The 17222-nt window shown below is 38.0% G+C and overlaps 1 protein-coding gene across 1 annotated transcript; it reads right to left on the bottom strand.

Moving 5' to 3' along the window:
- Positions 1-9402: 9402 nt before the first annotated feature.
- LOC132062331 (uncharacterized) lies at positions 9403-12189 on the bottom strand. Its single transcript, XM_059454918.1, has 4 exons — positions 11683-12189; positions 10499-10797; positions 10209-10370; positions 9403-9622 (listed from the first exon to the last, which is right to left on the bottom strand). The coding sequence occupies exons 1-4, from the start codon at positions 12187-12189 to the stop codon at positions 9403-9405; spliced, it is 1188 nt and encodes a 395-aa protein (XP_059310901.1).
- Positions 12190-17222: the final 5033 nt, after the last annotated feature.

Here is a 17222-nt window from a genome sequence, read left to right on the forward strand (position 1 = left end):
GCCTATTTTTAAAAGCTTTGTTACCTCATCCTTCACGAAGGCATGCTTTGCCTCTCGCCACGGGCCCTCCGCTTCTCGCCCTCACCGGGGAAATCTCCCATCGAGACTAAGCTTATGAGTTGTCACTTCCAGCGACACACCTGTCATATCTATATGCGACCATGCAAAATAATCGGAATTAGCTTGAAGAAATTTAATTAACTTGTTCCTGAGCTCCGAGGTTAACCCCGTGCCCAGGTATACCTTCGTCCGTAGATATTCGAACAAGACGACTTGCTCCATCCTCTATTGTAGATTTTGTCGCGTCCGACTCATCCGGCAAGACGAATGATCTAGGTATGTTCAAGTCGTCTTTTCGTGCCCCGGTCCAATCCTTTTGCTCCGTTGTCGGACCCGTTAACGGTAATTGCTATTTGGAATCCTTCTCCCCGATGATCCTTCCTTTTGATCCGACTTTTCGAGTGGGGTGACGATTCTTCGATCGCGAACATCTCTCGCGGCAGTTGTTCTCCCCGGATAGTTTTTATCCTCCGAGTCGGGAACTTCGTTGCACTCGATGTAAGGTAGACGGCACAAGCTCTCATGCTATGTATCCACGGCCTACCCAAAGAATGCGTATTTCATATCCCCTCGATTACATAAACACAACCGGATGGTGCCGTCGACGTTGACCGGGTAAGGAGATCTCACCCTTCGTAGTTTCACTCGCCATATTAAATCCACTAAGCACCGGCCACCGGTACGATCCGGTCGAGTAGCCTTAATCGTTCAACCACTCTCCACCGACGACGTTGGCCGAGCTACCCGAGTCGATTAGAATACGTTTAATCCGAGATTTAAAAACAAGAATAGAAATTACCAAGGCATCATTGCGTGGTTGAACGATGCCTTCCGCATCTTTGTTGCCGAAAGTGATGGAGCCTTCGACGCATGATCCCGCCGCACTTTTCACGAACAAAGGGTAAATCTGGCTCGCTTCATTACCGGTCCTCTAGGGACATCTGTACCCCCGATTATCATGTTGATTATATGTTGAGGCTCTACCGGTTCACCCCGCTTATTCGACTCCCTTTCCTTGTAGTGGGTTTTGGCTCGCTCACTCAGAATTCACGAAGGTGCCCGTTTTTCGCAATCGAGCCACCTCTTCTCAACCGGGCGACGCCTTTCGCTCTATAACCATGAGTACCATGGTATTCACAAATCATGTTCGGTCCCGTTGACCGGATCCGACCTCAACGGCTCGCCACCTTGCCTCCGAATGCGACCTATGGCCGACACAAGGTCCGAGGTGTCGACACTAAAGTTGTATTCCGATATTCCCGCGGATCCCCGTTGGTTGCCGAACTTCCGCTCACTTCTAAACGACAACCCCCGCTATTCGACGGACGTTCGGTTCTTCTATCTCCTCCCGCCGAGTATTGATTAGGACCGGACCTCGATTTTTCCGTCTAAAGTTTGTTTTCTCCGACCGAGGATACGGCCGATATCTTTCCTTGATGATCGCATCTCCGGTCAAAATTTCTTCTAGACCTCTCAAGTCCTTTACCTAGATTTACCGACCCGAGGAAGTTCGAGCCGATCGTCCTCCGACCCGAATTTTGGACTCGTATCGGTGTGTACGTCCGCCCGTGTCACAACCTCGTATTCTAGCAAATTTTCCTTGAGTTTGAACGAAGCCGTCGAACTTCGGGGAGATTAAGCCCTTTGGTGAACGCTTGTGCGCCCATTCCTCCGAACGGAGGGAGTTCCATCCGTTCCCTTTGGAAACGATTGACGAACTCCCGCAACTCATCGTCCCTTTGGGCTATCCGGAAAATATCCGCCTTTCGGCCTCGGACCTTTCGGCCCGCATGAGCCTTTATGAACGCATCCGCGAGCATTTCAAATGAAGTGATCGAATGCTCGGGATGGTCATACCATGTTAACGCTCCCTTTGACAACGTTTCCCCGAATTTTTTCAAAGAACACGGACTCGATTTCGTCTTCTTCGAGATCGTTACCCTTTATAGCGCAGGTGTATGAGGTCACGTGCTTCTGAGGGTCCGTTGTGCCATCATATTTCTGGATGTCCGGCATCTTGAACCTCTTTGGGATTAGCTTTGGAGCCGCACTCGGGGGAAAAGGCCTCTGAATATACCTCTTCGAGTCTGGTCCCTTCAAAATGGGCGGAGCCCCCGGAATCCGGTCTACCCGAGAATTGTAGGTCTCGACCCTTTTCTCGGTTGAATCTACCCGCTTGGCCAACGTCTCGAGCATTCTCGCACTCGATAAACCTCGCTCCGGACCCGTTGCTTTCAACCATTCGGGCTTCTTCTCTCCGGGGTTCGGTAGCACCCTTGCTTCTTTCCGGAGTCGTTTCATCCTTCTTGTTTTGTAGTTGGGCTATCGCGACTCCCCGCTCAGCAATAGAATAATGCTTTGTTCCGCAACATTTCAAAAATAAGGCGCAAGTTAATATCGTCCGGACATCCGCACTTTCCGCCATGAGCCCGGTCACGTGATGTAACCGAAAGTATTTAAGGGATCGGGGCCGGGTGAGCGGCGTTCTCCCGGTTCACGGTATTTTGACGGCCGAGGCCCTCCCTCGAATTGACAGGATCCGGGCCAATGGGATTCACTGGTAGCTCCTGTGGTCCGATGTTATCGTTTTCGGCCACAATCTCATTGTTAACGTGGCCGGATTCTCCACTGTTTGCCATTTTGTCCGTTTTTGCAGAGACGAACAATGGAACTGAAGCCCTTAGACGAGTTGCAACCGAGATCAAAAGACCACTATTATCCAGGGCCCCACGGTGGGCGCCAAACTGTTTAACCTCGAAAATGGGTAATAAGTTAAATTTGTAAATGAGGCAAAGGATATGTGGTACTTTAATCTATACTTTGAGGAATAAAAGAAAGTCGAATCTATTTGGTTTATTAAGGGCTTGAGCGAATAGTGAGCTGATATATTAAAGGCTGAGCTAAGACGTTTAGATCTTTGTATTTGAGACAAGTTTTTTATATATCTATATATGTTAGATGCAATACTGAATAAAGAGATTTAATGAACTGTTTCAGTTGTAACCGGACCAAAATCTGAAGAACACTAGGCAAGAGAAATTTTATAATATATTTGAAGTACAAAAGTTTGGATCGAAAAGCCAACCCTCAAAATGAGAGAATGACCCCTATTTATAGTTTTCTTTTCTACGGGCCTCCTATACATCATTGGCCCTTTAGGATAAAGAAAACCTAATATGGATAAGGTTAGGTCGTACGGCTCGACACCCGTACGACCGTCGAAAGGTGGCGCATTCCCACACGACGAGCGAATAACCGATTATCCGACCAACGGCCACGATCGAATGGTCACGAAGAAACCGAGCTAACAGCCACGACCGATTTCGCTATATTCGAACCGGCAAACGGGCCACAATCAATCGGCCACGTAAAGATCGGACACCGACCAACCACGATAAGAGTTATCTCCGATACAACGAATTCATGCCAAGCTTCTTCGGATCGTACATTATCGTTCGTTCTCTTCCCTTTGCCGATCACGAGTTTCACCGGACAAACTTTACCCGGTTTTTACCGTATACAAGTTATGATCAAACTAAAAACTCCTTAAATTTTTTAAAGCAGTAATGATATGTTCCTCCTTAATTTTTAAAATAGTATGATATTTTCCTCCTTAATTTTTAAAATAGTAATAATATTTTCCGAAAGGTAATAAATATTTGCAATATTGTATTTTTACGAAAATTAATTACATATTAAACTTTACATGGTTGAAAGATCGCTATACAGAATCTGAAGTGGATGAAGTACCTATTAGCTGGCTATCATAACGAGGATAGTGTTGTTTTCATTTACTCCTCTCCTTTTGTTGGATGCAATTAATCCATTTCTTTCCAGGTGTCCTAAAGTTCTATCTTAAAGGATAGAAAAGAGGGACCACGAATTCGACCAAGATGATAGTTGTTATATTAAACAAATATACTACTTCTTGATCAATTATTGCTTTTCGCACATTAGTCACATGTATATATCTTTTGTACAAGAAAGAAATCTAACCTAGAGATTAAATTATATGTAAACATGGTGAGGCATCCAAGTTTAGTCATATGTTGTGAATGAACAATTAATTAATTCAGATAGTATGGAGAAGTCTTTTCATATTATGTTGGAATCCTCTAATTATTGGATATTTTTCATTATATACGGATATCAATGAAGGGAAAGAGAAAAGTTGTTAAAAAGAATCGAACATATCTTTTCGCGTGGAAAGAATACCTTCACTGATATTAATAGGCTGTAAATCATGGATTCTAATTAATATTTAAGGTTGACATGTTATCTTAGAGCCAATCACTCCCTGTTAGAAATCCCACATCGATTTTGGATGAGTAATTGATCTCTTTATATGTTTTCGGGTAAATCCTCGTCTCATGAGGTAGCTTTAAAATTGAGAGGCCTAAGATTTATTTCTTAATACGATATCAGAATTAGAGCAATCCTATTTTTTATTTGCCTAATATTAGATCACTGCATTATATTGTCCACACTAAGGTTGTTAGCGGGTTGGACTACTAAGGGTGAGTCCTTGTTATATTCTGTGATATACAGTTTAGGATTATCAAGTTAAGAAGAAGAAGTAGAAATGCAGAATGATCTAATCGTATGAGAGAGAGATAAGAGAGATAGGAGAGAAGAAGAAGATGATCATTGTATTCATTCAATGTGTGTACTCAATACTGATTACATGTATATATACATATGAGAGATGTATATCATAACTAACTAACTACTTAGTGGAAGCTTAACTAACTTTTAAATATCCTAAAATGTGTTTTCTGGAAACTGTGTATAGTTACAGAACTGCCCCTTAGTCATTAACTAACTTATTTAATTGACTTAATGACTTGTATTAACATTCCCCCTCAAACTAGGTATGGTAAATATGTTGAACATTCCTAGTTTGCTCTTCAAGTACTCATGCTGCACTCTTTGAAGTCCTTTTGTGAATATGTCAGCAGGTTTCTCTTTGTGAATATGTCACCAGGTTTCTCTTTTGTGTTGATATATGGAGTTGTCACAAATCCTTGTTGAATTTTTTCCCTAATAAAATGGCAGTCTATTTCAATATATTTAGTCCTCTCAAGGTAGACAGGATTGGCAGCTAATTATAGTGCTGCTTTGCTGTCACTAAACACAGTCACTGGCTGAGCACTTTCTACTCCAAGTTCCTTCAACATCCCTCGCAACCAAGTCAATTATGCAATTGTAGTTGCTAAGCTCCTATATTTAGATTCAGTTGAGCTTCTTGAAACTGTAGTCTGCTTTTTTGATTTCCATAACACTAATGAGTTTCCAACTTTGCTCATGTATCCTGTAACCGATTTCCTAGTCAAACGGCATGCTGCCCAATCTGCATCACAGTAGGTTGTGATTTCTTTGTTGTAAGCACTAAATAGAAGTAGTCCTTGTCCTGGTTTTTTTTTTTTTTTTTTTTTTTTGATATATTTGACTATCCTTAAGGCTGCATCCATATTAGTTTTCTTTGGTTGTTACAAGAACTGACTGAGTGTTTGTACTGAAAAGGTTATGTCAGGTCTGGTTACTGTTAAGTATAGTAACTTTCCAATTAATCTCTGATATGTTTCTTGATCAGCTGGAGGATCCTCACTCAACTTGACTTCAGCCTTAGCTTCAAGCATTTCATCATATTGCATGGTGGTCAGTTTTGTGTAGGTGTCGGTGGTGTGATTCTTTGTTTTGCGGTGACATTCCGGCCCTCGAATATGAGTTCTAATTCATATTTTCTTTGACGCATGACTATACCTTGTCCTGATCTTGCAAATTCTATGCCTAGAAAGTACTTAAGTTCTCCAAGGTCCTTCATTTTGAAGGTTTCCTGCAATGCTGTCTTTGTTTCTTGTATCAAGTCCAACTGGTTCCTGTTATCAGCATGTCATCCACATAAACCAAGACAATAGTAGTTTCATGTCCTGCTTTTCTGATGAATAATGAATGATCATACAATGATTGCTTGAATTTGAAACTGATCAGTGCCTCAGACAATTTTGCATTCCATTGTCTAGGTGCTTGTTTGAGTCCATACAAGGATTTGACCAATCTACAAACTGTCTTTTTTGGCTTCTCCCCCGATTGGTGAATCCTTGTGGCATGTCCATGTATATTTCATCATGCAAATCACCTTGTAAGAAGGCATTATATACATCCATTTTATGTATATGCCATTTGTAAGCAGTAGCTAAGGATAAAACACTTCTCATAGTAACCATTTTCACCACTGGTGAGAGTGTTTCCTGATAATCTATGTCTTGTTTTTGGCTGTATCCTTTTGCAACAAGTCTTGCCTTGTACCTTTCTATATCTCCATTTGACTTGTACTTTATCTTGTATATCCACTTACGCCCTATAGTACTCTTTCCTTCTGGTAGAGTGACCACTTTCCAGGTGTTGTTGCTTTCAAGTGCTTGAATTTCTTCTTTCATATCTTGAATCCATTTGGGATCTTTCACAGCTTCTAGGTAGTTTCTTCGTTCAGTAGTAGTTGATACTGTAGCAATATAGTCTTTGCATTGGTCTGAAATGTGTTCATAAGTGATGAACTGATCTAATGAATAGGGTACATCATGATGGATATGTAATGAGATAAAATCTTTCATCCAAACTGGAGGTTTGGTTCCTCTAGAAGACTGTCTAGTTGGAACTGAAGACTACTGAGGAACCTGCTGTTGCTGAATCTGTGTTTGTTGTTGTTGAGTCTGTGTGTTTGCATTTGGTCTGAGAACTTGGTCTGGTATTGTGTCGGTTGAGTCTGGTATGTGTTCTTGCATTTCATGTTGTTGTGACACTTGCTCATTTTCAGCATTTTGACTTGTTTGGTCGGTTTTGTTGCATAGCCATTGGATTCCAATTCTGTATATCATCTGTATTTGGTCTTGTATCTATGAATATTGGTGATGCACTGGTATGATGATTTTGAAAAGGGAAAAGGGCCTGATTTACCCCTCTACTTTGGGAAATAGTTCATATTTACCCCCGTTATACTATCAGCCCATTTAAGCCCCTACTGTTACAATAGCTGCACTATTTACCCCTATTTTTTACGTTTGTCCACCGTGGCCAATGGATTGGGCCAGGCTTGTCTACCGCGTCCCATTAAAATGCCACATAAGAGGCCATGTCTGCAATTTAATTAAATGAATCCTAAAATTAAAAGACCAAAATGATGCCTTCTTCTTCAATATCAAAAGCTAGGGTTTTTTCCTCTCTTCTATTCTTCTCTCCTCTCTTGCACTGTTTGTGTCTTGAAAAATGTCGGAAAATAGCTCCTCGTCACAGCTGAAGTGCCATTGTGGTTTGATAGCTAGCCATTTAACTTCAAAAACTCCTTCAAACCCTGGAAGGAAGTTCTTTAAGTGTCCTAAGCCAAAGGTTAGTTATTGTTGTTATTCATATTTTGATTAGTAAAGTGCATTATTTAGGTGTTAATTTAATTTTAATTTCTTGGACAGATTAATTCTTGTGGTTATTGGAAATGGGAAGATGAAGTATTTTCGGATACTCCATTCACTGAAGTCAGAGAGTTAGTGGTTGCATTGGATGTTGTTAAGGTTGAAATGGACAATTTGAGGAAAGAAGTAACTAAATGGGAGTCTATAAGTCGATCAAGTGATTAAAGTGTCAACTTTGGAAGAAAAAGTAACAAAGATGTGGATGATAATTATGGTTTCGTTGGCACTTTTTGTGGGTGTCATTACAGCTCCAATGATGAAGTGATTGACCTTACGAGACTAGTATTTATGTTATTGGTGTAACTTGAAAAATGTTTTTGGTGTAACTTGAAAAATCCTATCACGAAGTGGTTTTAAATGTCTTTGTTTGGATGTATGTAATGTAATGCTCTCCTTTGGATAAATTGTTGTTGTAATTTGTCCAATTTTTGTTGAAACAAAAAGTTACCATGTACCCAATCCAATTCAGTTTGGTTACTTTGCTATATTGGAAAAATCTCAAATGAATCACCATATGCATAATCCAATTAGTTTTCCTAGCTATATGGTCTTCCACTTATAGTAACGCAACAGAACTCTAATATTAGACAACTGGATTTCAAGAATCACTCAGACTATTCATACACATAGTCCAGTAACAATATTATATCACTGAAATCCTTTCTAAGCAGCCACAAAACACCATCAAAAACATTTTTCTAGCAACTATTATTAGCTAAAAGAAAACTGAAAGAAAGTGAAATACCTGTTGTTTTCTACGCCAGTCTTCAATACCCTCTTTAACCATTGTTGCTCCAATAACAACTATAAGAGGAAGAATAGCACTAACAATAGAATAAGGAGCCAATGGTGTAAAAGACAATATACCAGTAACAAGAAAGTAGAAAATAGCTACTCTTCTAAACTGCTCAAATAATGACTTTGGCAAGAATGTTGCAGCTGTATATTTTGTTGTACTAACATAATTCCCATTATATTCTCTAATACCAGACTCAAAACTATCTGGTTCATTGCAATATACAACTTTAGAAAATCCAGGTCCTCCAATTTGTGAATGATCATCACTTAAAACTGATGTTTTCCCACATTTAAATGAGTAGATTTTGCTAAAATGTAGCTCATTTCTTCTACCAGTCCTCATTATAATCCCAAAATAGTAACCAAAAAACTACTACTTTCCTTTTCAATACTGAAAAAAATGCAGTTTTTTTCAAGAATCACCTTCTGAAAATGTCCAGAAACACCAAAGATTAGAACTTTATGATTAATTACTAACTCCCAAGAACCACCTTCTGAAAATTACTTTATGATCCTGAGATTTACATTCTCTCAGCTGCAGCATGATATTGAGCCTTATAAGAGTCCAAAAATTTTAAAGTTCATAAAACAGTTGTACCACAGTTTGGATACACAAAAACTAGAATCCAAACAAAAATGCAGGAGCCAAGAGAGCATAAGTCAAGCAGAAAGTGTCAATCAAATCCAATTCCACCTAGATAAATTATCTGCCAACATTAACTCAAGATATAAACTACCAAACATCATACCTTAACATTAACTTAACATAAAACTGCCAAAAAAACTGTCAAAGTGTAGTTACATTGACAAGGGGATGCCACATTATAACCCCAAAAACTGTCACAACCAAAGTGATAACATGACATCCACTTGCAAGTTTCAACAGCCAAACAAACACCTAAATAGTTACAGTACTGTCAGATGCAGTAATTACATCATATTAAACCCAAAAAACCGTCACAAGTTAACAACTTCAAATCTGCTCCTTGCCATTCCCCTTCCTTGTTTTCAACTGGGCCATTTTCTGAAGCGTGTTTCCAGTTACAGTAGTGTTTCCTTGCCATGTCAGCCCCCTTAGTTAGAATGGAAGGTTTGTTGGCTTACTAATACCACTAGCATCACCAATAAAACCAATACACCTTGTTCCAGTTGCTTCTCCAATATGCATCTGCCTTAGGAATCTAGTCTTGGCCTTTAAAATACTCATTAGCATTAGAGGTGGATCTGCTTCATCACTTGATGGAAAATCAAAGTTTGGTTCAGCAGTAAAAGCATTGTTGATGGGTGCTGCCTTGCCACTGATGGTGTTGGCATAAATCTTTATTGACTTGTACTGCTGCTGGCCTGACTTGGAAGTGGTGTTGCACTATTTCTTGCTTGACTTGTTTGAGTAGGATGGGATGTTATCAATTGAAGCTCTTCCTCAAGTATGAGCCCTACAACAGGTGGACTTCTAGCCAGACCTTCTTCATCAATCAAGGATCTAGTCCTCTCCTTTGTCTTCCTTCCACCCTTTGATTGCTTTCTTTTAGTTACTTGTCAAATTAGTGAAAATGCAAGTTAATAGTTAATAATTAATGAAGTGATGAAGTAGAGCATAATAAAGTTAAGTCTCTTACCTTTTGACACCTCCTTGCATTGTGGCCAGGCTCTCCACATGTAGAACAAGTCATCACCCTACCCTTTCTAGATTCAGACCACACTCCTTGTCTATTCACACATTCATTTTTTTCTCTAACTCTCTTAATTTTTTGCCTTCCAGCCAACTTAACTAAATTTGGAGGCTCCATTGCATGGGCTGGTTCTATTTTCCAAAAAATTTCTCCTCTTACTGGTTGTAACTTATGTGAATAAGTTAGGAGAGCAGCTTCTTTGGAGTACTACCAGTGAATATGAGTCAAAGGGTTTATCTTCCTGTACAGTAGGGACCTTATAGCATGAGGGCATGGGATCCCAGTGAGGTCCCATGTCCTGCAAATGCATCTTTTCAGTTCTATGTTCACCCTATGCCTATCAACACTATGAGACACCTCATATGCATCATCCCTATTGAAGTAAACAGTACACTTTTGTGCAATCTTTAGAAATTGGTTATACAAGAGCATGGTTTGATGACTGAATTCTCTTGTCTAGTTTATCACTTCAGATTCATGATCACCCAAAATAGTCATCACCTTAACTCTTTCTCCTCCAACATCTTTATAATGGGCTTGAACCTAGCATTCATCACCCAGTTATTGAATGACTCTACAAGATTGTTCTCCACTTGCCAATTCTTGCACACTGAGTCAAAGTATGCCCTGCACCATGACTCAGCTGGGTACCTATTCAACAAGTCCTCACCAGCTTCTTTATTTTCCTTCCCCATCATACTCAAATGGTCTTGAACCTCTTCTTTGTAAGTACACCATGAACACCACCAAAGGTGGTTCTTCAACTCCCCAAAGACCTCATCTCTTGCACCAATTAGCCTCTATGTGCCTCACACAATATCTATGGTGTGCTTCTGGCAGAATATTCAACAATGCCTCAATCAATCCCCGTATATGAGTTAACAAAATTTAAACAACCAACAACAATCTTAACAGACAGAAGTTAAAAGCCACACCTTTCAGGAAGTATATGTGCATAGTTAAAAGCCACACCTTTCAGGAAGTTAAAAGTTACATAGTTGTAACATAATGTAATTTTAACAGACATATCAACAAAGGACTAAGGCTAGACAAGCTCAGAGTTTTCATCTTTAGATTCAGACATGTTGTACATAGTTGTAACATAATGTAATAGTACAACTACAACTACATATCAATAAGGAATCAAAGCAGAAAAAGTAACAGATTTGAGAAGATGAAGTTATTAAATAGATGTAACATAATGTAATTGTACCACTACAACTACATAGAAATGCATGTATTAATTCCACTTAGCCAATTGAAAGATAAAAGTTATTAAAACAGAGGGACTTAAGCTAAAATGAAACGGAATAGGACATCCAAACATGAATAACAAACTACTACACTACCTTCCAATAAAAGGACTTATTTATACAATCTATCAAAAATAGGTAAGCGTATTAGTAAATGAAATTAGAAAAAAAGTGTCTTTCTCAGTACTGTAATCAGCAATCTTTAAAGTAAAAAAAAAAAAAAAATCCTACACCACTACTAAAACCAGAATCAAGGTTTGAGCTAACATACATAACCAAGTACATAAGTCACTATATAAGAACATGAGAATCTATGAATTAGCAAAAGGGTATGTTGTAAATAAACCAACAGTGCTATATTTGCAAGCAATCAAAAGGAAATAAGTGTATCAAAGAACTAAGATTAAGCAAAAAAGACCAAGATTAACTAACCTTCTGCATGTCTGACATGAATGTGATACCTTCACCTTTCTTGAGGTCTAAAGACTTTTCTAGCAATGTCAAGAACCAGCTCCAGGTGACCTTTGTTTCTTTATCCACAATAGCCCAAGCTATGGGATAAAAATGTCTTGTTGTATCTAGAGCAGCAGCAACTAAGAGCTGACCTTTGACTTTTCCTTTTAAGAATGTTCCATCCAGGCCAATAAAGGGTCTCAATCCACTCTTAAAACCCTTCTTCAAAGCATCAAAACAAACATACATCCTTGAGAACCTTATTTTCCCTTCCTCAACTGCATCATTTGATATGTTAATGACCACATCACTTCCTGGATTGCTTAGCCTTAATTCATTTGCATATGCCTCTAGTTTGTTATACTCATAAAAAAAAAAACTACCATCAAGACTCTCCAAAATCATCCTCTTGGCCCTCTTACATTTTAAATGACTAACATTGATGTTGAATGTATCATCAAGCCCTTTCCTCATCTCCTTAACCATAATTTTTGGATTCTCCTGGAGTTTGTTCTTAAAATATTGTGCTATTGTATGGTAGTCAACCCTTATGCTATCATAAGCCGGGTTACACTTATGCTTTGGATCTAGTGTTTTGATGCTAACCCCATGACTATATTTACCCTTTGAAATCAGACAAACAAAAGGACACCCAAGTTCACAAACATATCTAAGCCTTTTAGTGTCACTTTTTTTTTTTGGCCTTAAACCCCTACAACTGGCTAAGGAATACAAGTTTATGACTTTTCTAGCTTCATGAATATCTTTGAAGGTCATGCCTTTATGCAGTTCCTTATAATCATTCAACTTTTCAGAAATTTCCCTATTTTTTTTTTTGTAAAAGAAGTGACTCTAACTCCTTAGAATTATATCCATCTTCATTTTCATCTGAACTACAATTAGAAACAGCCTGAACAATTTTAGTAGTGGTTGTGTTTGACTCTAGGTGGTCAAGAATATTAAGAATAGTAAATCCTATTTCATTTTCATCCACAACAAAGACATTAATAACATTAAACTGGTCAGACACCAATGCCAACAAAGTTTTAATACCAACATCACCTTCTACTTCATAATATCTACCAGAAAGACCACACATTACCAACTGTTGAACACCAACATATCCTAACTTGGAGATAAATTCATCTACTATGTCTATGTGAGATAGAAGATCAGAATCATACTCTTTCCAAGTGTGCACCAGCTTTCTTGAGTACTTAATTTCTGGGTGAGTAATCCATTCACCTCCATGACGGAATAACAGGGCCACATTAACCATCCCTACAATATAAAACAAGTAATATAATATTAAGAAGTGAAAAGTGACATTATGTGGGACCACATTATTTAATAACAACATACAACCACCAACTAACCCCTCCCAACCAGCAAAACAAGTAAAGAGCAATAAGGGCAGTCACATGGAGCAGAAATGTACAAAAAAAAAATGAGTAAAAAAATCAAAAAACTAAGAATGGGGGGACCACATTAAAAATGAACAATAAGGAATCCAACAAAGTGTTTCTTGTCCACCATTTTAAAAGCACAAATTGTCAATTTGGGGTCCATGTACCCTCAATGCTGACAAAAAAATTCTATCCCTTTTCCCCAAAACATATACAACAAACACCAACAAAAGCACCAACAGAATTTCTTTTCCCCAAACTGAGTCAAATACAAATCAAACCCTAAACCCTTTTTCCCTAAAACAGAGATATCGTGAAACCTAAACCCCTTTGCCCCAAAACAAACTGAACAAAAAACCCTAAACCCCTTCAAAACTCATGAATTCCTAAACTAGATACAATAACAATACACCCAACTATGTCTTCACAACAGTCACATGATAGTAAAGTAATAACACACACATAACCCTAAGCTAACAGATACTTCTTCATAAAAACTAAAACAGAAACCCTAACACTACTTCAACAAACAATACAAAATAGAAACCACTAAGTCAAATAAAGACGGAAAAATGTTAAAAGTAAACGAAATCAAGGTTTAATCAAAGAAAAATGTTGTACCTTTGAAGATTTTTCAACACGAAACTGCGATATATTTTTTTTGACCTAAGTCACCGTCATCCAACCCTCTCAAACGATTGAAAACAAATGACCCTATTAGGTTAGTAAACGGGTTGGATTGCTTATATTTAGTGGAGAAATGGGTCGGGTTACGGGTTTAATAAAGTTGAGGTTGGGTAGTGAATTTCCACCATGGCATTTATTTAAAAAGCCATTGGCCACAGTGGACATAGGTCAAATATAGGGGTAAATAGTGCAACTATTGTAACGGTAGGGGCTTAAATGGGCTGATAATATAACGGGGGGTAACTATGAACTATTTCCCAAAGTAGAGGGGTAAATCAAGCCCTTTTCCCTTTTGAAAAGGGAACACCTCTTCCCTGAATATCACACCCTATTTACAAAGAAAGATTTGTTAGATATGTGATAGAGTACATAACCTTTTTGAACTTCAGAATAGCCCATATGTATAGCAATTTTTTACCTTGACATCATCTTATGATGTTGATTCACATCTTTAGCAAAACACAGACATCCCTGAACTTTCAAATGATTTAGTGATGGTTTTCTTTTATGCAACTTTAGATAGGGTGAAACACCATTAAGAACTTGAGTAGGTAACCTATTTATCAAGTATACAGCTTAATGACACAGTGACCCCAGAATTCAAGTGGTATAAATGCTTGTAATCTAATAGCTCTTGTCACTTCTAGAATGTGTCTATGTTTTCTTTCTACCACTCTATTTTGTTGTGGAGTATATACACAGGTAATTTGATGAATCATTCCTAGTTTCTCGAACATATTGTTACATGTGGAATTAATAAACTCAATTCCATTGTTTGTCCTTATTATTTTAATAGTTTTGTCAAATTGATTCTGTACATATATAAAGAAATGTTGTAATGCATAGTAAACATTAGATTTTTCCTTAAGTAAAAAGATCTAAGTAAATCTTGAACAATCATCTACTATTGTGAGAAAGTACTTATTTCCATCATATGTAGGAACCCTGTATGGTCCCCAAAAATCAACATGAATTAAAGCAAAGTATTTTGAACTCTTTATACTATGTTTGGCACATGGACAGATTATGCACTTAGTAACTGGTTCTTTAATAGTCTATATACTAGTAGGTAAAATCCTTTTGAGGACTGAAACTGAGTTGTGTCCTAATCTTTTATGCCATATTGAAATATTCAAAGAAATCATATTGTTGAGAATTTGTAGACTGCACTGCCACACAAATACTTCTTCTATCCTTTGTGACTCTATTCATCGGCAAGTATAGTCCATTGATTACTTTACTAATCTTCTTCACCCTCCCAGTGAAGAGATCCTGAAAAGGACAAAAGTTAGAGAAAAATGATGCAAAACACTTTAATTCTCTAGTTAATTGTGAGACTGATATCAAATTGAACTTGAATTGTGGTAGGAGAAACACATTAGAGATTGTGCTTCTAGAAGAAATGATGCTTCACCCTCTGTGTGTGACCATTGATACATCTCATTAGGGAGATATATTCTTTTTGGACAAGCAGATTTGACCAAAGTATCTTTGTTAAGTAAGTTAATATCAGCAGTCATATGGTTAGTGGCCTAAGTGTCCACTATCCATTCAGCACTGTTATTGGCACATAATGCCAACTGATTATTGCTGGTTTAAGCTTAGTGAAAGTGTGCTCAGTGTAATTTTTGTCATCACTTTCATCACATGTACCATCCAAGCCAACTACATTGGCAAAGTGCATTTCTGTAGTAGCTGAGTTATTCTGGTTCAACAGACTGAGAATTTTCTCATTTTGTTCCTTTGTAAATGGAACATTATTTTCACTTGTGCCTGTTGATTTCCACTTGAACCACTAGTGTCCCTCTTGCAGAGTTGTACATACTAGTGTTTAGCCCATATTTGAACTCTCCTGCAGTTTGACCAATAGCCTCTTCAGATGTAACATGATAAGCAGCATTGTGTCCTCCTGGACCATCAAACCTCCTCTTCTTGCTCCTGAACTCTTGAGGATAGCCTACCACTTTGTAGCAGGTTTCTTTGGTATGACCCTTGATTTTATAGATTTCACAAAACAGATTCAAGTTCCTCTTGAACTTAGACTGTCCACCCTGATGACCAGAATTAGAAGCACCTCCATGGTACCCATTATTACCTCCATGGTATCCATTATTCCCATGACTCTTGGAGTATATAACACCTTCAAAATTTCCTGATCCTGTCATAGGATGAGTGCCTTATAATCCAGCATTAGCAGCCACATTCTTTTGACTTTCATCACTCACAACCATTGAGTAAGCTTGATTGACAGTTGGTAAAGGATTAGTCATCAAGATTTGGCTTCTAGCTTGACTGTAGGTGTCATTTAGGCCCTTCAAGAATTGAAATAGTTTCAACTTCTGTAAATGCAATATGAATTCTCTTGATTTTTCATAGTTGCAAGCAGGTGCAGGTACAAAAGCCTCAAATTCTTTCCATAATTCCTTAAGCCTTGAAAAGTAAACAAATTTAGTTGCATTTCCTTGAGTCATTGTTGCTATTTATTTGTGAAGGTTAAATGTCCTAGATCCATCAACTTTACTGAATCTTTCTTGTAACTCAGCTCATAGCATATGTGCGACAGATGCATACATTATACCACCAAGCAAGTTCTTGGCTACAGAATTCATGATCCATGACAATACTATTGCATTTACCCTTTCCCAATGCTCCCACATAGTTTCTGAATAATTATCTTTAAGACATGTTCCATCTACCATCCAAGGTTTATTTCTACCCCTTAATGCAATTTCATAGATCTAAGCCATAAGGAATAGTTTTCTATACCTGTCAACTGGAAAGTAATAATCTGTATTCCACTGACATCAATTGAAGCAAGAAAGAGAGAATGGTTGTAATCAATTCCAGGTCCTTGACTCATATAATTCCCAGAATTACCAGATCTATTCATAGTACCATCTCCAGAATAGCCGGAAGTATTTTGATCAGATGACGAACCATTTTGTAGTGAAGTATTGGCCTGAAGCATTGGCCTGGGTGTTAGTAGTACCCATTGTTTCTTTCTCAAGATTTGATTTAAGAAGTGAAGAGAGGTAGTTTAGCGGAAGCAAAGAATTTTTCTAGTTTCAATTTCTTGAGTAACAAATGAGGCTTTGAATCGTATGTAATCTCAAAGCTCTGATACCATGTTGTATTCTGTGATATACAGTTTAGGATTATCAAGTTAAGAAGAAGAAGTAGAAATGCAGAATGATCTAATCGTATGAGAGAGAGATAGGAGAGAAGAAGATGATGATCATTGTATTTATTCAATGTGTATATTCAATACTAATTACATGTATATATACATATGAGGGATGTATATCATAACTAACTAACTACTTAGTGGAAGCTTAACTAACTTTTAAATATCCTAACTATTTTCTGGAAACTGTGTATAGTTACAGAACTGCCCCTTAGTCATTAACTAACTTATTTAACTGACTT

The sequence above is a fragment of the Lycium ferocissimum genome, chromosome 7, assembly GCF_029784015.1.
Source record: "Lycium ferocissimum isolate CSIRO_LF1 chromosome 7, AGI_CSIRO_Lferr_CH_V1, whole genome shotgun sequence".
Classification (NCBI taxonomy): Eukaryota; Viridiplantae; Streptophyta; class Magnoliopsida; order Solanales; family Solanaceae; genus Lycium; species Lycium ferocissimum.